Consider the following 25,853-nt stretch of genomic DNA (forward strand, 5'->3'; position numbering starts at 1 on the left):
AGTGAAATTACTGGGCAAATGAGACTTATGTCTCAAGGTGACGAGCGCAGTTGTAGTGCCGCTCAGAATTTTTGGGGTGTTTCAAGAATCCTGAGCGGCACTGCATTATAATAGGCAGGGCGTATCAATTACCATCAGCTGAACGTCTTGCTCGTCTTGTCCCTTATTTTAATAAAAAAAATTGATAGCAAATGTCGAGAAACGGCTTCAGCTAAATCATATAAAATTGTGAATCAATACCGTGATGTAGGTACAAGTACCTATTCCTCAATCCTACATTTTTGTTTTTTTTTTAATTGTCTCATAAAGTTAAAGAAGAATTGGGTTATAGTGATGATAGAACAATATCAATAATACAAAAATTCACTTTTTTACTTTTTTTTTAAATGGAGCGTTGGTAACCAGACCATATTCAGCTCAAACCAAAACACTATAAAAAGCATAAAGAATATTACACAATAGACTACATTAATTTCGTAATCTAGGTTACCTATATCAAAATAATATCTACTATAAAATAATAAAAGTTACATAAAATAAAACAAATAAGTTGGGGAGACCGGGGCTGGATGTGACAGGGGTAGGAAGTTACAGTGACAATGGCTGCGAAACAGAGAATGCAATTCTGACGGTTGAAAGAGAAAAATACTCCCGCCACTACCGGCTACCACGGCACAAGAGTCAGTGGTGAATTTTACCCTTTTAGTAATATTGGTTTGCAACCAATAATCATCCATAAAGGCAGAGTTTTCCTTCTTGTGATTTTTACGCCCTAATGCTTTCGTTTTCCAATGAATCTACGTTTGTACAGCTATGTTTATTGACGTTTTCACAACATAACCGTAAAAGATCAGATTTGACCAATGTCAAGTCTTGCGATTTTTTCCTCCTCCAAAATAGCTACTGCGTGCTCAAATTTATGTAACTTTTAGCCCCAATGGGCTAAAAGTTACATTTCCTCGGGGCAGTTTGTGATTGCAAACTGAGATAATTTGTGCTTCATTTTTTTAACAAGCTTTTGTCTTGTTTTTTTTAAAGGATGAGGACGTAGGAGGAGGATTTAAAAAATTTGAGCACGCACTAGCTATTTTGGAGGAGGAAAAAATCGCAAGACTTCGGATTATGTCATGTGACGCTAACAAGATATTTTAAAGAGAAGGACATAACTGTGGAATCTCTCACAGTCAGTTATCAAAAAATAGACTAGTTTTCAACGGTGACCAAGAGCCCCCTGTGGTGAGTTAAGTTATTAAATGCAGCAAATATTGCTACGGATTGACGTTAGAGGATATCAAGCAACTGGCATTTCCTAGCGCTCTTAAGCACAACATTGTAATGCCGCAATCATGGATTGACTTAAATGACCCTGGATCTGATTGGCTAGCAGCATTTCAACGCAACCAGGCGTCATATATAAGAACACCAGAATCTACTAGCTTCAGCAGAGCCATTTAAAAAAACGAATTTTAATAATAACGCCAGAAGCTACTAGCTTCAGCAATCAGCAGAGCCATTAAGGAATTTTAATAATAACGCCGGAATCTACTAACTTCAGCAGAGCCATTTAATAAAATGAATTTTAATAATAACGCCAGAAGCTACTAGCTTCAGCAATCAGCAGAGCCATTAAGGAATTTTAATAATAACGCCGGAATCTACTAACTTCAGCAGAGCCATTTAATAAAACGAATTTTAATAATAACGCCAGAAGCTACTAGCTTCAGCAATCAGCAGAGCCATTAAGGAATTTTAATAATAACGCCGGAATCTACTAACTTTAGCAGAGCCATTTAATAAAATGAATTTTAATAATAACGCCAGAAGCTACTAGCTCCAGCAATCAGCAGAGCCATTTAATAAAACGAATTTTAATAATAACACCAGAATCTACTAACTTCAGCAGAGCCATTTAATAAAACGAATTTTAATAATAACACCAGAATCTACTAACTTCAGCAGAGCCATTTAATAAAACGAATTTTAATAATAACGCCAGAAGCTACTAACTTCAGCAGAGCCATTTAATAAAATGAATGTTAATAATAACACCAGAAGCTACTAGCTTCAGCAATCAGCAGAGCCATTAACAAATTTTAATAATAACGCCAGAATCTACTAACTTCAGCAGAGCCATTTAATAAAACGAATTTTAATAATAACGCCAGAAGCTACTAGCTTCAGCAATCAGCAGAGCCATTAACAAATTTTAATAATAACGCCAGAATCTACTAACTTCAGCAGAGCCATTTAATAAAATGAATGTTAATAAGAACACCAGAATTGACTAACTTCAGCAGAGCCATTTAATAAAACGAACATTAATAATAACACCAGACACTTCAAACTTCAGCAGAGTCATTTAATAAAACGAATGTTAATAAGAACACCAGAAGCTATGAGCTTCAGCAGAGCTTAATAATTTCTTTCAAAATCAGCTGACGTGGTGGAATGTAGACGAAACAAGTGAAAGCTAGAAGGAATTTAGCTCCAAAAGGATCTAAACAAGTTGGTTCCATTACATCAGCAGGCGGAGGGACTGTTGTAAGTCTCTGCGTAGCAGTAAATGCAGTGGGAACTCAGTGCAGTATATGTTTACCTTCCGTGATTTAAATATAGGGACTATTTTGTTCGCGACGGACTTCCAACCTGCATTAGAATTTGCGAAAGTGATATATCAGACTACAGCAACTAAACTGCTGGGCGTACCTTTAAAATATGATCTTCAAGTTAAAGTTTAAATATAGTTTGTCTTCAATTTAAAAAAAAAGGTTTGTTAATTAGTAGGTTCAAGGGTTTTTTGGATCAAATATTAAGTTTGTAATTTAGTTTTATATTAGATTATTATGTTTTCGATGTAATAAGGTAAAATACTGCTTTACAGACATAATGTTAAGTTATTTAAATTAAGAAAACTAACTCATTGTGATGATTGCTCCTAATAAAAACTCTTATAATACATTTATTTTTTATTGTAACAATTAGCCCCATGTGGTGTAACAACCAGCTCCGAGCACGGGGTTGAAAGTTACACGCCTTTTTTGTCAGTATTTTATACATTTATGCCATTACTATCAGTCTGCTACATTAAATTTATTTTAAATAAAGATCCTGTATAGTTACTCTATAAAAAAAACTGAACTCAGGTAAAAACCATCAAACCAATAAAAAAATATGACAGTGTGTAAAAAATGTCACAACCAGCTCCGGTCTCCCCTAGGTATCTCTCTCTCAATATTCAAATCAAATCAAAATCACTTTATTCATATAGCTCACGGAAATGACACTTATGAATGTCAAAAATTTTTTTTTTCTTTTTGAATGTAATGCTACTTCGTAGATATAGGATTCAGCTAAATCAAATCAAATCAAATCAAGACATAACAAGAAGTAGCAAGAAACTCATTGCCACTCTTTTTTATCAAGATTTACATTTTCATCGATTTAAAAATCATTTCAATTACAATATAATATGTAAAGTGATGCAACAGACACACTCAAACGTCAAATAGTCAATGCCTTACACGAGTAAGACAAAAAGTAAATGTAAATGATTACAAAACAAAAGTTATTGAGTACAGTAGCTACATCATCCACACACACCGTAAATAAATACTTAAGGCGAAGAGTAAGCAGAAAACATGCAAACATGGTGTTTTTAGACAAGTTTTGCGGTGAAAGTATAGCATTTCGAGCAATGAACACTTCTTAATTCTGTTACACATATCCTTAAGTCTTATTTGTAGGTTGCTTATGCTTGCTGTTGGTTATAGTTAACACTGCAGAGCCTTTTTGAACTACCACTTTTCTTTGAAGTTAAACAAGTTTTTTGGCATGGTGTGACGCATTTTTTTGTTACTTCTCTCTGAAAAGTTATTCTTATAGCTTGTACTGTTTTGTGTAGGTTCATTTATTCAGATTAGTAGTGAATAACGAGGATTGTAAGCATATAAACTGTTTTCCACCCAAGAATTTTTATAATATTGGCTTTGTTACATAGATGGCGGGCCGGCAGCCGTGAACTCATATCGCTCAAGGTCGCTGGCATTTAGTGTCGCCTAAAAGGTATTCTGTGACCATTTTATATATATATGTGGATTATATATATATGAATATATATATTGGTATGTATTATTATGGTAGTTCTTACTTACATGGTAGGAATGAACGTTATTTATCAACATTTTGGCCTCGTTCGTTTCAGACCTTTTTTTTAACGAAAATAAGGGACGAGACGAGCAGGACGTTCAGCTGATGGTTTATGCGCCCTGCCCATTACAATGCAGTGCCGCTCAGGATTCTTGAAAAACCCAAAAATTCTGAGCGGCACTACGATTGCGCTCGTCACCTTGATAATTGATACGCCCTACCCATTACAATGCAGTGCCGCTCAGGGTTTTTCAAAAACCCTATGAAATTCTGAGTGGCACTACAATTGCGCTCGTCACCTTGAGACATAAGATATTAAGTCTCATTTGCCCAGTAATTTCACTAGCTACGGCGCCCTTCAGACCGAAACAGTATTATTTTTTTTCACGGTAGAAATAGGCGCCGTTGTAGTACCAATAATCTAGCCGGCTTCCTGTAGGAAAGGAAAGCCTCCACTGGTAAATTTTATACTTAATAAATAATATATTCCTAAATCGTAATAATATTATGTATGTACTCAGTAGGTACTTACTTAGGTATAAAAACCACCCGTGTGCTCTAAATATGTCAAATTATTAAAAAAAAAAAAACTGACCAATCACTTCTTCCACATATCATTAAATAAAAAAACAAAACTATCACATTCACCAACAAATTTTTCAATAAAATTTAACAGGCATCTACGACAGCAAAAAGCGCGGGAAAGCGTCAACGAACATCGACTACGCGTCAAATACTGGCGACGAAATACAATGTGCGTATACTCTTTGATTGGCGCTACCAATGGAAGGCGGAGTAAAGGTTTTTAAATAGATCCAAAACAGCTTAAGTACCACAGTTTTAAAATAAATCTTTGGGCAGAATTGTTTTAGAGTGGGTTTACCTACCTGGATGGATAACAATAGTAATTTAGTTCCCGTTTGCTAGCATGCTGATTAAAGGCTTCATTATGTTAAATAATTTGAAATAATTTTCATTTGTATCGTTTTATGTAGGTAGCTACTTACCTACATTATAGGTACATAGATCACGCACACTAAAGTAACAAATCTGGCCTGTTTTTTAAATTTGAAAACAAAATTTGTGAACGATGCGGGACTCGAACCCGCGACCTCTCACGTTACGTGCGATCGATCTTCCACTGAGCTAACTATTCGAGTGACGTATCGTGTATAAAATCTTGTATGCCTTGTCCAACTCTCAGGTTGTGGCTTCATCTACAGGATCTACTTTTGCAGTTGACAACCTGCTCAACCCCAATATTTGCATACTAGTAAATTTAACTACAACTTGAGAGTTGAACAAGACAAACAAGATTACCCAACTTATTATTTATGTAAGTATGGAGGTACCAATTACTAACCGAAGTCAGCGAAAACAACAGATTTTGGGCACAAAAAATTAGGTATCTACCTATTGAATTAACAGACAAATTAATACATTATTATATTTTAATTCAAAATAGAATTTTAAATTACTAATGGAACGTCAAAAACTATCACCCATTAAACAATTTTGTCGTTTTTCATTTTTACAATAGGTCGGTGTGTAGGACGGAAGTGCTTCCCCATTCGTCGAGACGCCAACCAATCAGCGATCATAGTATTCGTTGGGAGGGAACAGAGAAAGCAGTTGAGTCACTTTGGTTGATTGTATCAATAAAAGTAAATTACGTTTATACTTATACTTAGATCATTTATACCTCTAGATAGACTTTCACAGCTGTGAAAACGTTAAAAAAAATTGAGGTTGACAGTTAACCTCTATTTTGAGTAATGCACGCACACTAACACAAAGTGGCATACAAATCGCGAGTGTAAGACGTAGCTTGTCACGCACATTAAGTACATATTCTACTTACCTTTCATAAGTCAAAGTCAAATAAACTATGTGTGTCTTCTACCGCATTTATCACGGGGAGTGTTCCGAAGAATGGTTTCACCTGATTCCTGCCGCCGAATTCCACCTTCGCACGACACGCCATAAGTTAGGATATCATCCGCACCATGTGCGGTCCCCCACAGTGCGGTTTTCAAGGAGCTTTCTTCCACGTGCTACAAAGCTGTGGAATGAGCTTCCTTGTGCGGTATTTCCGGGACGATACGACATGGGTACCTTCAAAATAAGCGCGAAGGTACACCTTCCTTAAGGGCCGGCAACGCTCTTGTGATTCCTCTGGTGTTGCAAGAGATTGTGAGCGGCGGTGATCACTTAACACCGTACGCTCGTTTGTCCTCCTATTCCATAAAAAAAAACTTTATTCAATTAGGCTTAAACTAAGCGCTTTTTGATCGTCACTACAAATACTTATTTCTTATAAATTACTGAACTTAACATATATTCGTAAAAGTAGTGCTCCTGAGAAGAACATACAAGAAACTCAACGGCCACTCATTTCAATCAAATAGAATATTTTACAATGGCTGTAATATACATAACAAATTAGTTTGTAAGGTGCTGCATCCAATATATGAATCGTGTTTAAATTATTATTATTATTACCATTACATCATCCAAAAGAGTGTTGTAATGTTGTACTGAATTTCATAACAACACTCCTATGTTTTTGTATCCCTTCATGCGCAAAGAGTTTCAACAAACAGCCACATTCTTTTTCCTCGATGCGTGGTATCTGTATGAATTTCAAAAAAAGAACATTTTCGTTTACGCGGGTTCCACACTATTTTTTTATTTTTCTTCGATATTTTTATTGTTTTGTTTACAAAAAATGAGCGATTCATTTTAAACGGTGCAAAAGAACATTATATTCCAGTGAATTTTAATTATCGTACTTTCCAAAATGTAAATTACTACTGAAATAAATAATTGTTTCATTAATACTTAGTTTATTTGTATATAATCAGTAATGAATGATATTAGGTTACTACTAGTACTGGTGTTTTAATGTTAGCAGTAAGCTAAATGTTCCAGAATCTTTTAGAGGATTCATATTATGGGTGTAGATAAAGTCTTGTATGCAACTGTTGATAATTAGGTATTAAAACACTCATGTGACACTTATCACCCGCATTCGTGTTTTAATACACCTAATTACACAACAGTTGCATAAATAACTAATAAATTATTTCATAAAAAGTATCTAATATAAATTATCGTATATTAGATGCAAGATCAAAACAAAAACTACCGATGTAATAAGCAAAGTTACCGACATAGTCGAAATGATTGCGAAACTGAAGTGGCAGTGGGCAGGGCACATAGTTCGACGGTGAGATGGCCGTTGGGGCAGTAAAGTCCTCGAATGGCGACCACGTACCGGAAGACGCAGTGATGGTAGGCCCCCCACAAAATGGACCGACGATCTGGTCAAGATCGCCGGAATACGTTGGATGAGGGCAGCACAGGACCGATCGTTGTGGAGATATTTGGCGGTGGCCTTTGTCAAGCAGTGGACGTCTTCCGGCTGATGATGATGATACCTACAGAATCGATTCCTTAAACACCGTTCCAACATCTTAGACTAAGATCTATAGAGAGTACTAAGTCTTTACTAAGGTTGGTACGTAATACTTGGCTGAGTGTGATAAAACTTCAGGTCGGAATAATGTCAGCTATCAAATGACTATAAAAACAAAATAAAACAAAGATAATGGTAAGCTTACACTTAGCTAAGTTTTACATACCTAAGTAAAGACTGAGCATACTCTTAGTAGGTACCTACGATCTATAGATCTAAGACATTTTGGTCTAGATACTTTTTCTTAGCACAGAAAACTCTTACCTACAAGGTATTAAGCTTAGATTAAGGATTGGTCTCCGCTGCGCTCCAACTAGATACCGCACTACCTAAGAACAACAGCTTTTTTATTACGGCAACTATTAGATGCTTGTGTTTATTTATGATATAAAGTACGAGACGATCAGGACGTTCAGCTGATGGTAATTGATACGCCCTGCCCATTACAATGCAGTGTCGCTCAGGATTATTAAAAACTCATAAATTCTGAGCGGCATTACAATTGCATTCGTCACCTTGAGACATAAGATGTTAAGTCTCATTTGTCCAGTAATTTCACTAGCTACGCACAGGGTGCCAGCTAGATTATGGGAAGGTACCACAACGGCGCCTATTTCTGCCGTGAAGCAGTAATGTGTAAACATTATTGTGTTTCGGCCTGAAGGGCGCTGTAGCTAGTGAAATTATTGGGCAAATTAGACTTAACATCTTATCACTGTCCCTTACTGACATAAAAAAATTACAGTGTATGTAGATTTTTATTTCAAAAACAAAATATAGTCTTCCGTTAGGGTATGTAAAAAAATAGAACTAATCCAGGCCAGCTGATACATCAGTAAAAAAAGAATTTCCTTTCATGAACACTACATTTTTAAATGTCTGATAATAAGCCTCTTGTTGGGGAATGAATAAAACCTGCTACAGAAAGCAACCTTTCTAGTTTCTACTGGTCCCAATGAGCACAAACTTGTGTTATTTTGTATGAAGACATTTTTTTATATTTGGATAATGTTCAAGGATGGTAAGCTCTTTGCTTTAATAATTTAGGAAACTAACTTTAACTCCATTTTTGATGTCTGTGGTTGATCACTGCCCTTGTTCACAAAACCCATAATATCATGATCTTTTTTACTAATACTGCTACTCTGGGGCATTATTGCATGTTTCACGCCATTCCCTATTTTGCTTATGAAAACTATCGAGCGCTGTTTTGTGCAGAATCGCTAGATGTATTTATTTTAGTACAAGTATGTATTTGATATAACAATTACAACCTAATTAGCCTAAAACGGCGTGTACCTATCTCTAATTACAGCGACATCTATATTTTTTCTAACGAGAACTGCCGGATATGTAGAATGCACAGTCAGTCACGCACACTGGTATGGCTGAATCTGCTCTAATTCATTTAATGTCGAAACTTATGCTCAGAAAGATAGATGGCGCTGTAAACAGTTAATAAGAAATGCATAACACTAAAAAACACATAGTTCTTTACACCATGTTACTATCGCCTTGTAATCACAGGCGTCGCTTAATAGCATTCTTTCTCACTCTAATAGCCTTAGCACATTTTAGCGGATTTGGTACGGCCGAACCTTCGAACGCGGTCTGATAGCGGACCATATTCGATGGTATGTCGCATTGTGCATCGCACAAAATTTACTATAATTACTGTCTAAGCCGGTAGTAAGTAAGGTATGACGCTAGTCCAATAGGTGTGAGGTACCTAACCGTACGAAGATCTGTCTGTACCAATCTGCCCATATGCTTAGGCTATTAGAGTGCGAAAGATTGATATTAAGCGACGCCAGTGAATATAGGTTGGTGGTAATATGGTGTAATGACCTATGTGTTTTTTAGTTTTATGAATTTCTTATTTTCTGTTTGTTTTTAGCGCTACCTATCTTTTTGAGCAAAAGATTCGACATCAAAGAAATTAGAGCAGATTCACTGTGCGTGACTGGACTCCCATATTATCCGTTACTTCTCGTTATAAAATATAGATGGCGTTGTAACTAAGGATAGATACACGCCGTTTTAGGTTAAATATTGAACCTATTTAAATAGTACGTGCAGAGTACAATATTAAGAAAAATATTAAGGCTCTTTGACAAAGATATTATAGTAGATTATAATGCATGGTTAATGACTGGTTCTGCGCAAGCCACCATAATTTGTACAGTACTTAGTATAGTATATTAAGCAATTTTGTTACTTTAAGATGTAAAAGATAGGCTAGGGCTATCACCCTAATTAATATTCAAAAATTATTGTAACATTTGCTGGTTTAATAAAGACACACAAAAAAGAGGAAATAAATAAAACAGCATACAATTTATAAAATAATTTCATTACATCATTACAAACTTGCTTGTGTAAAACGTTATCACATTTGAAGATCGAACACGCGACGCCATGTTTAAACGTAAACGTAATGTCAAACTTGAATCTAGAACAAAGAAAGACTGGTTAGTTTTGCGTACAGCGCCTGTATTTGTCACATGTCAAGAATACATATTATATAAAAACTTTTCCTATCGTAGTCGTATAGTGCCGTGTCACATATCAAGGACTAAAGACTTGATATAGGTACATTATTATAATAACTTAATAATGCTTTTTAAAGGGGTTCTTCAAATTATCATCACACTTGGCGTTGCGTAAAGACCTCGCTTCATTGTATCTCCTACCTCATTTTATCACGGGGAGTGTTCGAAAGAGCTGTTTCACCTGATTCCTGCCGCCCGTTCCTTAGGAGGAACGCCACTATACATTATACTTTATGGCGATTGGCCGCGAAGTATAATCCGGCTAAATTTGAAAGCGAACAGTTGCTTAAAACGTAGTGAATTTCTCTCTAACGTAGTGAAATCTCTTTTTTTACAAGATTTTAGCCGTCATCTGTCAATGACCGCACGTTTCATACAATGGAGTAAATCGCTTTTTTCTTAGAGAGTTTCTCTTCCGCTGCATCCGTTGAGGAGTTAGTGGGTCTCTGTCCGATTACTGTTTGAATATTTCATTGTGTCATTATTCGTAATTTATTGTTAGAAGCTTAGAGTTTGTTTCGTCTAAAGTAATTAATTATTAATTTATTTAATTTTACAGTTATTATTTATATGTTAGCTGTTTTGTGATTTCAGTGGGTGGTTTTAAAATTTGTTTTAAAAAACAACCCCTTTTGATCTTATTTCGTACAGTCGATTATATATAATCTCAAGCAAATAATATGTGTATCTGTTGTTGATGAAATAAATAATTGTTCTCAAACATGCATGGAAATATTGTCATTATTTTCGAAGAAAGAACACGCGAAGTATTTTCGGACAAAGAAAATCAAATCCATTGCAGGAGCGTTTTTTGAATTTGGAACATTATAACGCTCCTTGTATGAAACGGCGTACTGGGGTTATAAAATACTCTTCGATGGGATCTCTTTTGTCATTCATGGCCAAAAACAAGCCAAAAACATTATAGGCAATTTATTCCATGCTGAAATGTACAGTTCATGTTAAAAACGGCATAAAATTGAAAAATTATGGGAATTTAATTTTTTTTAATTTATATTATATATAAAAAGTGTGTTTTATTTCCCTGCATTTTTTTGAGAAAAGCACTATGTATGCCTCGGCGGGAAATGGCAATTGCCTGTCTCGTATTTAGTGAAGTCCTCGTCTACGGCTCGGCCTTCAAACTCATACTCGACCTGCAATTGCCTACTTCCCGTCGTTTGCAATAATGTACTATTATCTAAACCCATAGTTAAAACATCTATTGAAGATTCTAAAACAGTTAGCTTATTGACAACATTAAAACACCCAATGTCCTAATAGCCTTTACATCATCCAAACGAGTGTTGCAATGAAATTCAGTACAACATTACAACACTCGTTTGGATGATTTAATGATTACTAGGACTGGCTTTTTAATGTTAGCAGTAATCTAACTGCTTCAGAATCTTTTATAGAGGATTCATATTATGGGTGTAGATAGTCTTGTATGCAACTGTTGATAATTTGGTATTAAAACACACATGTGATACTATTATGACACTCGGCTCCGCCTCGTGTTATAAACCCACATTCGTGTTTTAATACCCCTTATTACACAACAGTTGCATAAATAACTAAAAATAATAACTAATAATTACCTTAATCCATAACGGAGGTCTCAAGGTTCACAAAGCTGGAACCCATCTTCTCCTTATGTTCCAGCGACATCACATGCCGTTTAGCATTCTCTTCCAATACATCACAATCGCATACATCACACTTCAGTTTCCCAAACTCATAGTACACAAAGCGATTACGAGACAGAATATTTATATTATGCTTCAGTTCCAGATAGAAACGGAACACATTCTCAGCAGCCAGCTTCTGTTTGAAGTGGTTAGCATAAAACAAATGGTTCAACAATGAACGGATCGAGTTAAATACTCCTTGGCAGACATCACATGTAAACTGTGCGCCCTCACTGTGTTTCACATAATGACCATTCATATAAACACTTATTAAATCTCCTCTGTTCTCTCTTGCACGTGATTCTGCTACAGCATTTTGGTGTTCAACATTGGAAAGTATATGTGTTATCGCTTCAGACATATTTTCGCAGCTTATCTCACAGATTTCACATTTAATTCCATCAGAGATTGTTATTTTGTTCAGTTCCAATAAATTCTTATCCAAATCTGAGAAGAGTGCTGCACGGATCAACTTGCAGATTGTCTCAATGTGGATAGGACTGTCAAAGTGCTCAACTATTCCTGCGAACGACGGCATAGCAACATAATCTGGGCAAATGCTGCAGATGTAGAAATTGCCGAAGCTGGCATAATATTCAGATGGGCGGCAATGGTTCCTATACAGCAGAGACAATTTAAGAGGAGCTGCGTTCCTTAAATGCTTCTTCTGCCGGATATGTTTAAAGAGCACCTGTCGTGGACCCTTTGTGGTCATATCACAACATGAACAGTAATTTGCAATCTTCCCTGAAGGCTTTATAAAATTCTCAATAGCAACATGATCCCATCTGTTAAGAGGTTTGCCATTACTTGCGAGGAATTTGTCCCAATCCAGACTTTTAGGCCCCCAATCTTCTTGCGAGTTATCCGTATTCTTCATTTTGATGTACAACTTGTCTGAAAGACGTCCCAAATGGTGTTCTTCTAAAATATGCATGATTGTGGCTGAATGATCACTGGCTTCAATTTGGGTTCTGCAGAGACCACAGTTGATACCATGTGAATTGTCAGTAATATAGTTGTTATAAAGGAATTTTCGATTCATTTCCTTAATTTTGTCCACAGTACGTTCCTCCATTGCAAAGGAAATATGTTTATCCCCTTGCAGTATACACGCCAGATTGTGTATATGAGTTTCACTAAAGACATGATTCAGTACACTGTCATATCTAAATCTTAATGTATAATACTCGCACGAAATGCAGAAAAATGCAAGTTTCCCTGTTCTGTCGTCAACTAAAGTAATTAATTTATGATCAGTCAACAATTTCATGATTAAATCTTCAATAGGCCCATAGTACCGGTACTTCTTCACTTGATTCCTTATTGGTTTTTCAGGTACAGGCTCCACTGTGTCGTTATCAAAGTTTTTGTTCGCGTCAGCCGAGAAATTTTGATTGACATTGTCCTTGATGCTCATAATGATGGGAGCGACTGAGCTGGTTTGCGTGGAGAAATCTATCACCGAGATCTCTTGGCAAAGTTTCATATGACTGGATTGATAAAACTTCAAGGCTGCATCAACACTAGCCTCGGAGTTATCCGGTAAGATTCTGATAAGCGAAGCGTTGAGTTTCCCGCAGAACATTTTATCCAAATTTTCGAGCTGTTTGGACTTGCCTGCATCATTTTTTTGGGCGGGCATTTCGCCACTCTCCAATGCTGACAAACGTCTAGACATATTTGGCAAGATAATCGGTTCGGCGACATCAATGCTCTCGCGTTTAAGTTTCGGCAGATGAACGTCCAAGTTGAAATGACGCTGTAACGACTCCATCAGTGGTTCTTCATCGTTCAGTTCGATCTCGACATCGCAGTCCGTACAAATATGTACTTGCTTTGCATTATCAGAACTTAGCTCAGCTTTGAGCAGCTCAGGCACTTCGCTAACAGGGAGGCTGTTGAATCTCTGCCGCTGCAAGTTGCTCTTTTTCTCCGTAGTAAATATATATTCCACTTCCACCCCATCAAGTTGTTTGAAGCATATCTTCCTATGGGTCTCATACAACTCCTTCAAGTATCGGTGCACTGGCAGCTTCTCTTGCGTTTTCGGATGGTTGACGACATCGCAGAAGTGTTTCGCGAGCTTCTTGATGTCTTCCATCTTTCTAAACGAAACTAATGACAGCTCAGCCATGCGTTTTCTTATTTCCTCCATATCTGTTTCAGTCATGATTGCAGTAAAAAGTGTAAATTTTTTCTGTACAACGAATATTAGGACCAATCTCGGCGTAACATCGAGAATTATAAGTCTGGTGGTGTTATTTGATTGAAATGGATGCCCGTACCATACGCAGATGATCAGCGATTTTGTGCCAAGAAGGGGGGTTAATGTAATTTTTGATTTATAGCTGATGAAGACTATCACCGCATTTCAAGATCTGGAATAGAAACAAGTCACAGTTTAGTAAACATGATAACTAAACAGGTTTTACAGGGATAGATATATTTGGTGCTTTTTTTTATGGCATAGGAGGACAGACGAGCGTACGGGTCACCTGGTGTTAAGTGATCACCGCCGCCCACGTGCTTTAGTACGTAAACACTAATGAGCTCAGACAGAGAACCCCTACTTTTTTTTTTAATGAAAATAAAGGACGTGACGAGCAGGACGTTCAGCAGATGGTAATTGATGCGCCCTGCCCATTACAATGCAGAGCCGCTCAGGATTCTAGAAAAACACTAAAAATTCTGAGCGGCACTACAACTGCGCTCGTCACCTTGAGACATAAGATGTTAAATCTCATTTGCCCAGTAATTTCTGAAGCACAGTAATGCTTACACATTACTGATTCACGGCAGAAATAAACGCCGTTGTGGTACCCATACTCTAGCCAGCATCCTTTTTAAGAGCAAGTTTAAGTTTTATGAGCTTTGGTTTCCTAAAAATATCAAATATCATCTAGATTCAAGAACATGAACAGGGTGAGAGGGCGACAATGCCAATTAACACCAGGTGGGTGATTACCCACCATACGTGCGGAAACACCGCACAAGCAAGGTCATTTCACAGCATATGACTATACACAGTCACGCCTTTTTCCCGTCGGGGTAGGCAGAGACAACACTAATAGTAATACACACCATGAAAGTTTTAACTGACAATTGTGCATATGCTAACAAAGTGGGCTATTCGGTAACATGTTTGCTGGATGTACCCGTGTGTTAAGTGTTTTTTTTTTCTTTATTTATTTAGGAGCTTTCATATGTATGTACATGTCAGCTCCATTATAATCTTAGTACATTAGCACTAAAACAAAAGAAAAACAAAATTTTTAACTTAACAAACTAAAAAAAAAGTTAATAAAAGGAAAAGCAAGTTATACAGTGTTCAACAAATAAGACTTATAGATTCAAACAGACTTATGGCATCCTTAGATGCAGGACGGGCAAGTATATTTACAAACATGCACGTATCAAATATGTTCAAACCCATAAGTCCTACAATTTCGTCTGTACTTGACTGAAATCGGACACATTCATTTAATAAGTGTTCAACATACTCAATTATTCCACATGATTCACAGAATCCGCAATTTTCATCAAAAATTTAAACTTATTCAAAGGCATGTGTCCGGATCTCAGTCTGTGAGAAGTAACAATCAACCTCCTTTTAATTGTGTTAAGTAGACACTGTTTAGAGTAATATTTTATATGCTTATACACGTTTCAACTCTGGCTACGTACACCCAGAGGATAATGACCGTTATCATAATGACGCATATCGTGTCCTGATGAAACTGCCACTGTTACAGTAACAGCGTCTCATGTTTGCCATAGGTAGGATAAAGCTCTGTTCAAACTGAGGCGAATAACGAGCGGGACGCGTTTTAGAGCAATTCGCTCGCTCGCTTAGCCTCTCAAACTGACGCGACATCCCGCGTGTATTTTTGGTTGTTCAGTGGAGAAACATCGTGCATTGTGAGATCAAACAATCCCGCCGGGCGTCACGCTCTTGTTTCGCTTCAACTTGAGCGACTACTCGCGTCAATTTGAACACGTCAATACAAATTAGCTGACACAATCGACGCGAGCGACTTCCGTCCCACGTCCCGCGCGATATTAGCCTCAGTTTGAACAGAGCTTAACCGACTTCTTCTGGATCATCAGATCTCGTGTTGCGGGATTCTGGGACAGGTTGCAGGTGTGAGAAAATACTATCCTTTCATCCTTGTCCGGGCGCAAGAAATTGACTATGATTTTCGACTGATATAATCTTAAATACGTATTTTACTATACTATTTTATTTAAATTTACTACTAAATGTTGTTATATGGGATTTTATGCGTGAAATATTTATAATTATTACTTTAAGCGCAATGTATCACACAGGACCTAACGAATCTGTAAGATAAAATTTTAATGAAATTAACATATTAATTACTGTTACCAGTATATACCTATTATATGATATGATGTGTGTTAACCACCAGGAACAAACAAACTTGTTATGCCTACTACTGGGATTAGACAAGCTGTAGCTCACAAGAGAATCATAAAGAGGAAAATTTTAAGAAATTCACGTCCAGTTGCCTCTCAATATATCCTTGATAATGTAATGTAGATATGTACAGTTGTGCATTTTCTTGAAACTGTGATGATCAAACTAAAATTTTAATGATTCATTTCATTCAAACTAGAATTTGAATTTGAAACCCGCTGACAACAGATGGTCGGACAGACAGACAAGAGTCTTAGGGTCACATTCAAATTCAAAAACACTTTATTCGTGTAGGTTACGGAAATGACACTTACGAATGTCAAAAAAATTTTTCTTACTGAATTTACCGCTACTTCGTAAAGGGTTGAGCTAATGAGAAGAAGTAGCAAGAAACTCACTGTCACTCTTTTAAGTCAAAATTTACATTTAATTTGTTTTACAAATCATTTCAATTACAATATATGCAAAATGACGCAACAAAAATACTCAAATGACAAAAACTAAAAGACTTACACGAGTAAGTCAAAAAAGAAAAAAAAGTAAATTAATACTTATAAACACAAGAGTTATTGAGTATAGTAGATGCATCAATCCACACGTACCGTAAATAAATAGAGGCATTATGTGAGCATTTCATAAAATAAAATATATATTAACTAGTAACAAGACCATCCAGCCACCACGAGTAGCGCCCGTTCACGAGCATGACGCATGGACCAGCCATCGCCTCCCTCGACCATATTTTAGGGAAGGGAACGACCCGCCCCACGGCACCGCTGATCTTGTTAGGTTAGCAATTGGGTCTTCTTTATACTTAAAAATGTGTGTGAAACATCGCGAAAAATCCACATTATTCAGAGGTCATAAAACTTTTTATCAACATAAAACGTAAACAACAAGATATGGCTGATATCTGATGCTATCTTGTTTATGAAGTACTCAAATTATGATTAAGTATGACAATTATTGACAGCATCAGTACATAATATCACCAAGTATACTTATATTGAGTGGTGGCCTTACAAATAAACTTGGTATAAAGTTATAACTGATGATAAACAAAGAAAATGCAAAATGTTTACAATATCGTTGACAACACTGTCAATACAATCATAATTCTGAAGATTCCGACTGACAAGCTGCCTTGCAAATAAACGCGGGAAACGTTTTACGTCCGAACAAACCATTCGTAAGCAAAATGTCTATTTGTAAACATTTTACATATTCTTGGTTTATGCTTAGTTATAACTTTATGCCAGTTTTATTTGTAAGGCCGAATACGTTTATTTCTTTTAAATTTTCTCTAAATGAATCTCTAAGACTAAATCTATATATGTAGGTATATAGTGAGAAGCCAGTGGGAGGCTCCTTTGCACAGAAAGCCGGCTAGATTATGGGTACAACAACGGCGCCTATTTTTGCCTCGAAGTATGTATAAACATTGCTGTGTTTCGGTCTGAAGGGCGCCGTAGCTAGTGAAATTACTGGTCAAATGAGACTTAACATCTTATGTCGCAAGGTGACGAGCGCAATTGTAGTGCTGATCATAATTTTTGGGTTTTTTAAGAATCCTGAGCATTGTAATGGGCAGGGCGTATCAATTACAATCAGCTGAACGTCCAGCTCGTCTAGCCCCTTATTTTCATAAAAAAAAACCTATCTTCTCACATCATAGGATATAGCATTGTGAAATCAATAGGTGGAGTAAGAGGGTAGGTAAATAATGTAGAAATATGGGTTTATACATGGTCATTAATAGGTATGTGGGGTGCACCTATATTGGACACCACAACTGAATCATAGCACATACATAGACATCATATTATTAATGCACTTTTCAGTTTTTATCTTGTTCAAATAAGTATTTCAAGACGCGGTGCTGATAACCTTGAACGTCTGATGGTCACCGGGAAAATTGAGGGGAAGAAACCAAGAGGCCGGAGCCCACGACGCTGGTCTGACCATATATCCGAGCAGACTAACCAACTCATCAGCATCGCACTCCACCATGCGACAGACCGAAACAGATGGAGGAAAGCTGTAGACGAACTTAAGCGGAGTCACGATCCTCAGCAATGAGGGAACGACTGTGAAGAAGATGAAGAAATAAGTATTTATTATTAAGTTCATCTGAGCGTAATTGATAACCTCACCAAACTATGTAACTTAGGGACCAAACAAGCTTGGAGGACTCTTATGGTTGCAATTATACATGTGGCGTTTCTTTTTCATGACAATAAGGGACGTGACGAGCAGGGCGATCAGCTGATGGTAGTTGATACGCCCTGCACATTAAACTCTTAAATTCTGAGTGGCACTACAATTGCGCTGCTCACCTTGAGACATAAGATTTCATTTGCCCAGTGATTTCACTAGTTACGCCTCCGAAACACAATAATGCTTACACATTACTGCTTCACGGCAGAAATAGGCCCCGCTGTGGTACCCATAATCTAGTCGGCATCTTGTGCAAAGAAGCCTTCTACTAGTAAATCCTGGGACTCCCCTATTCTTTATTCACTTCCTATCAGATGGGCCCTTCTAATATACAGTGCAAGAAAACATAAGAGTGGAATATTGAGCCCACCCCATACACTCAAACAGGATTTATAGATATACAGTTGGTGTGAGTGCAATTAAACAAAATATGTATGTAATTAACTTGTATTATTTAATATTGTATCCAAAAAAAAATATAACTAAAACAGTTATTTTATACAAAATATTGAGATCATTTAAACCTATTTGGTCAGTCTTCCACTTGCAACCGCTGTACAAGAAAGTTTTGTCCGAAACATTCTCAGCCTCCAGTCAATTGTTGATATTCATGTTGGTTCCTTTAGTTCCATGCACAAGTAGATGCAGTTTGTGGGGAGGATCAGTAAATTTAGGTGGTATAAGCGTTGTTCTTTCTCACAGTAATATTGAACACTAAATAAACTAAAATATTTATAATCAACAACCCATATAGCCAAATGGTTAGTGACCCTGACTACTAAGCTAGAGGTCCCGGTATGTGCAATCATTTATATGATGAATATGGATGGTTGTTTCTGAGTCATGGATGTTTATATGTATTTTTGAGTAAGTATATTGTATAAAATATATTGTTGTCTTGCACTCCTTATAGTAGTACATGGTTTGGGACAAGATACACACACACATATATATATACATATAAGAATTGCAACTAAACTTCATATGCTATTGGCACATAGTTTGTTTGCAAAAATAATAGTGGTTCATATTATTTTCTTTATATCTTTATGATGCGGGCAATGTCATTCATTATCCACTTGAGGGCTTTTTATATCAAGCATATGTAATCTTTTTTCGCGTTAAACCATTGTCTAACCAACAGATTCCATAAGACTTAGTTTTTCTCATCTTTCATTGCGATTGCAACACATTCCATTATTGGTTAGCATTGATATAACACTAGAAATAAGGGATTGCTTGTAACTAATTCTAGTAGGCTTCATAAGATACATAGTAGCTTTAGAGGTAAATGTATACACATAATAAAGTCCCAGCCACTGTTCAGGCATTATCTATAAATAAATTTAAATGTTTTATAAAAAAAAATAGCTCTGTCGTAAATCCTATTACTACACAGCTGATCACAGTGATCGGACAGCCTGGGACTAGATTATGATTATTTTATAGCGATAGAAATTACTGTACAATGTTGAATATTTTCTAGTGAGTTTCTTGCGCCGCTTCTTCTCTCTCAGAGCGCCGTATCTAGTCTATTAGAAATTACATCAAAAAGAATTCTTAAGGATTCAATTTTAAGAAAATAAATGCCTTTTATATGAAGTATAGTAGAAAGGAATGTTTACACTCCCGAGTTTCAGCTTCTTCTACCTCAGATTCTTCTGATGATGATCATAATCAAAATGGCTTTCAACTGCAATATTATTATTATTTGAAGGCGGTGGCTATTTATCTAGTACAAATGATTCCTAGTAACACCACATCCAAACTTGAACTGTTGTGTTCACCACTCATTATAGCTCGTCGTCAAGTTACGAACTGCAGGATCTTCTTGACGAGAGGAATTACAAACAGCATCCGGGAGCAAGGCAATCGCAGAGTAGATGAAGAGGCGTTTCTTCAGCATCAAGGCAAAATCTGCAAGTTTTATCCTTTTTTATTCCGACCACACTGAGGTGTTTGTTTAGGCGACAATTCCCAGTTAGCATCCTGGTAAGTAAGAAAGTAATGCATAGATTTTTCCTGTTCAATGATAAGGCTTCATTTGCGTATCTGCAATATAATTGTCATTGTATATCTTCTAACATAGCTTCATTGCCTGCTCTGACTCTCAACTCATCTGAGAAGAAAATGGAATAAAAACATTGAAATATAAACACCTACACACAGATATAAACTTTATATTTATGTCTAATATTATTGTTCACATGTAAATCAGATTCAAATAGTCGAAAACAACTTACCTTTGCTTTTGGAGTGAAATCTGTAAAAGTATTGCACAAAATTTCATGAGAAACCCTAGCAAACTTTGATTTTTTTTATGATAGAAAGGGACGAGACGAGCAGGACGTTCAGCTGATGGTAATTGATACACCCTGCCTATTACAATGCAGTACTGTTCAGGATTCTTGAAAAATCCGAAAATTCTGAGCGGCACTATAAATGTGCTTGTCTCCTTGAGACAAAAGATGTTAAATCAAATCAAATCAAAATCAGTTAATTCAAGTAGGTCACGGAAATGACAGTTATGAATGTCAAAAAAATAAAATATTTTTCTTATTGAATCTACCGCTACTTCGTTAAGCATTGAGCCAATGAGAAGAAGTAGCAAGAAACTCATTGCCACTCTTTTACAGATCATTTCATTTACAATATAATATGTAAAATGATGCAACAAACACACTCAAACGTCAAATAGTCAATGTCTTACACGAGTAAGTGAATAAAATAAATGTAAATTAATTCAAAAGTTATTGAGTACAGTAGCTGCATCATCCACATACACCATAAATCAATAAAGGTATTCTGTGAGCATTTTATTTTATATTATAAATAAATAAACATGTATATATCCATACATATATATATATAATATTGTCTAGTTTACCAAGTAATTTAACTAGCTATGGCAATTGGCCCCCTTTACTGCTTCATGATAATATGTCCTTGTGTTAAAAGAGCAATCCCCACACAGACCCCTCCACCTGATGCTTTGGGTTTTATAGTAACACTAGCTGACCCAGCAAACGTTGTATTGCCGATATTAAAATCGCGATACAAAGTCACTGTTGATTGTAGATGGGTGATGTATGTATTTTTTAATGCTGACTCATAATCTCACAAATTTAAAAAAAATCGTGTGGACCACATTTAGGGGGATGAAAAATAGATGTTGTCCGATTCTCAGACCTACCCAATATGCACTCAAAATTTCATGAGAATCGATCGAGCCCTTTTGGAGGAGTTCAATGTTTAACACCATGACACAAGAATTTTATATATTAGATGAAGCTAGTCAGATGCATATGTTCATGTATAATCAAAATCAGCATCACATTTGAGTTAGGAAATTTCACGAGAGCTGACATCATCCCATTCAAGTGTTTGCATTATATTATTAAGTTATTAAATATGTGATTTGAGCTATTGTGAACGAATTATTAAATCTAAAGTGAAATGGGCTTTTACAACAAGATCCCAGAAAATGTTTAAAACAAAAGTAACATAATCTATAGTATGTGCGATATCTGAGTTCTCCTTAGTAAAAATTGTGATTTTATTAATAAACTAGTTTGAACAAAATGTACTACTTAAAATTTTATAATGTATACCTATAATAAATATTGGATAAAGGTAAGACTCAACAAGGCTATTCAACAATTACAATATTCAAAATAATTGTTATAAACATTTGTGGTAAAGGTTACTATAACATAAATGAATTTCTTAATGATACCACTAATTGGTAATGGAACGCCCACCCTCAGGCTATTAAATAATAAGTTTAATTACTTTGTAAACATATTTATAAACAAAAAAAAAGCCCACTGAGTTTGTTTGCCTGTCCTGAGGTGTTCTTTTTGTAAAGGGTGGTAGTTTTTGACTTTCAGTAAGTGATTTCACATCCTATTTTGTCATTCAGTCTTATTTAAATTGTCACCAACAAGGATAACAACAAGGATTGGTTGAAAACAAATCTTCTCAGATATAACACTCAGGAAAACTCAACATTTGAATAATTAAGGATTTCAGCAAAATAATGTCTAATTCAATAAATGAAAAATCTCTAATATTCCACTTTTCTCACATAATATTTGTTTTTCATTCTATGGGGCGGGACAAGAGAGAATTTCCAAATAAGCCTAAAGAAGAAGTTGAGGGCATAATCCAGAAAGAAGACCTGCTGAAGATTAAATCAAGAAAAAGGATTGTGATTATTGCGGACGGGCAAGGGAGAGGTACTCAAAGCATATTGCAAAATTTTACTGGGCCCATATGCATGAGGTCACTTGTTTTCTGAAACCAGGTGCAAAATTGACTATTCTTCTTTCCGAGACAAGTTTGATAAAAAGCTTAACAAAAAATGATGTTGTCATTATAATAGGAGGCACTTAAGATTTTTAACTAAGTTTGATAATAACATAGTATTTTCTATAATAACACACATACAAATATTTTAGTAAGTGAAATAATATTAACTCAATAATAATAATATTGACACACTCTTACACAAATTATCTTGCCCCATATTAGGCATTTAGTCTGTGTTATGGGTTGCAAGACAACAATATATTTAATACAATATACTTACTTAAACATACATAAATACATATAAGCATACATAAATACATATAAACATCCATGACTCGGAAACAAACATCCATATTCATCATATAAATGCTTGCACCTACCGGGATCCAAACCCGGGACCTCTAGCTTAGCAGGTAGGATCACTAACCACTCGGCTATACAGGTCGTCAAAATAAATTAGAAATACCTTATAATAGAGCATAGAAAATTCCAAAATGTACATGTTGACATGGATTATAGACTAGTAGAAACAGAATGAAACGAAGAATGCAAATACTAAATCTATGCCAGTCACTCATAAAGGATATTTTACGCCTTGAATATCGAAGGAAAACAGACAGTTATAAAAAAAACACAAATAAAAAATACATAGAGCAATCTTAAACATACAGAAAATAAAGCTACCCAAACTGAACATGGACAAAGTGAAGGTGAAAACGTGAATGAAAGACAAGAGGAAAAGTATGATACCATAAAATATATTCCAAAAATAGTGTAGCTTTCAGAAACAGTGCAGGACCTAATAAATTTTTTCGAGTCTCATAAGTTGCACATATTACATCAAAATATTGTTGTGTTAATAAAACAGCTGGTACAACTCGACGAATTAGAAATGAGTAAAAATATGTTTATAGATGTACTTTGTTTTACGGAACATAATTTAATTAAACACGATTGTGAGCTACTTACGATATCAAATTTTCGCATTTCTTCTGCATACTTTCGTAATAATAGAATGGGTGGGTCAGCCATATTGGTACGAAATTATCTTAAATTTAAACAGTTAACGAATATCACACGCTTAAGCGTACCAGCGGGCCTACCATGAACTCTTATTGCGATTCAATTGACAACCTTTTCTTTATGCTTTGCCATTTCGTACCACGACGTGATTAGAGCTATCTAATTTAGGTTGACGTCAAATCAACTGATTAAATCGCAATGATGTCAATTGAATGTCAAAAATGATATCAACTGAATAGCAAACTGATTTAGTTCGTTCATTCTATTAGATAGCTGGATATATTGGATAGCTTATTTGTCAAAGTGACCGATTCGAAAAAGTTGCTACTTCCTTAGAGGAAAGTGAATCGTGTTGTTAATAACTTTTAAAAAATAGTGAAAAAAGAAAAGAAGGACTTTTTGTAAAACATAATAGTGAAAATAAATACCAAAAATGTAAATACTAAAGACGAGGCAGTAAGGGCCCGGGCTATAGCCTGTTCGCAAGAACGAATTAAAAAAATGTACTCTGTGGTCCTGTCAAATCAAACATCAATGGAGGCGCGTTCATAACTCGATATTTTAACGGAAACACATATGCAAACATTTAATTTGTAATTCAAAGAACTATATTTATTTATATTACTATTATTTAATAAGTATAAAAAAGGGTTTAATGGTCTATATTTTGACGCAATTGCGCAATTTTAAAATGTATTTTTAATATTTTCTACGCAAAAAAACCGCTAAAATCACATCATTTTAGGTTTCGATTACGCAATTTTATTTCGTTCATTCTTCATAAGCGATCCAAACGCCATTCAGTAAAAGGTACGAATTTTTGTGATTCAGTTTGGGTACCTAAACTGAACTGCATCGGATTCGCATCGCTTAATATAAGTTGATGGTAGGCCCTCAGGTGTTATAGAATGTAGTGGAGTTGATTTAATAGACCAAAGCACAATAGTGATCTGTATTTTTAGACCAACAAAACTCGAAAAATTTACCGTAAACAATTTTTTTGACAGTTTATACAATAATATACTTAATAAAAATTGCTTCAATAAAAGGAAAATCATTATCTATAAAGATATAAATATAGATGTGTTAATAAATAATAACATAACGCAAACCTTTAAAGAACTAGTACATGGTTTTGATCTTAAATTAGCACTTAAGCAGCCGACGCGTTTAGTAAGTGACACATATACATGTGAGATAGCTTTTTGACCAATATTCGGAGCTATAGCTGCTCTGTTGAAGAACTGGCTCTATCAGACCATACAGCACAAATTTTCAGCTTTACTGTTAAAATATTAAGTCGGATAGATACTGGTTTATTATAAGAAGAGACATTAGCAAAGAAAACTTGAGTAAATTTAAGAAATACCTAAGTAGTATTACATTTTCGGATGTTTATGAAACATCTGAACCAAATGAAGCATACAATAGATTTTTCGCAATGACCTCACTTCTTTAATATCTCTGCTTTCCTTACATTTAAATTAAAATATAGTCAATTTGAAAACCAAAGTGGATATCAAAAGGAATAAGACATTTTGCAAAGGAAACGACAGTTACTATGTAAATATAGAAAAAAAAAACCTAATAACAAAAACAAACAAAATATGTATAAGTATATGGAAAGTGTTTAAAAAATATTATTATCAAACACAAAAATCCCAAAATGATTATAAAATTAAAAATTCGCAAAAGAAATATAAGACTAAATGGGACATAATAAATGATAACAGATTAAAACCCCATAATAACAAAATTGAATTAAAAAAGGCAACAAAATAATTAGTGACCTCTTAGAGATTGCACAAGCTTTTAATGAACATTTTCTTAGTTGTAAATTTTTTACAACAACAAATAAAGGGCACACTAACTGGAACAAGCCGAACTCAATTTTTATGAAACCATCATCGCATACTCAAATAAATAGTATCATAAAAACACTAAACAATACAAATAGCACAGGGTTTAATTTAATTTGTACCAAAACAGTAAAA

At 35.4% G+C, this 25,853-nt stretch overlaps 1 protein-coding gene across 1 annotated transcript; it reads right to left on the reverse strand.

Annotated features, from left to right (window-relative positions):
* Window positions 1–9,958: 9,958 nt before the first annotated feature.
* Window positions 9,959–14,268, reverse strand: LOC126974843 (uncharacterized). The gene has a single exon (XM_050822515.1). It carries the CDS (start codon window positions 14,038–14,040, stop codon window positions 11,779–11,781), a length of 2,262 nt encoding a protein of 753 aa, XP_050678472.1. The 5' UTR covers window positions 14,041–14,268; the 3' UTR covers window positions 9,959–11,778.
* Window positions 14,269–25,853: the final 11,585 nt, after the last annotated feature.

Source organism: Leptidea sinapis, chromosome 2 (assembly GCF_905404315.1).
Source record: "Leptidea sinapis chromosome 2, ilLepSina1.1, whole genome shotgun sequence".
In the NCBI taxonomy this organism is placed as follows: domain Eukaryota; kingdom Metazoa; phylum Arthropoda; class Insecta; order Lepidoptera; family Pieridae; genus Leptidea; species Leptidea sinapis.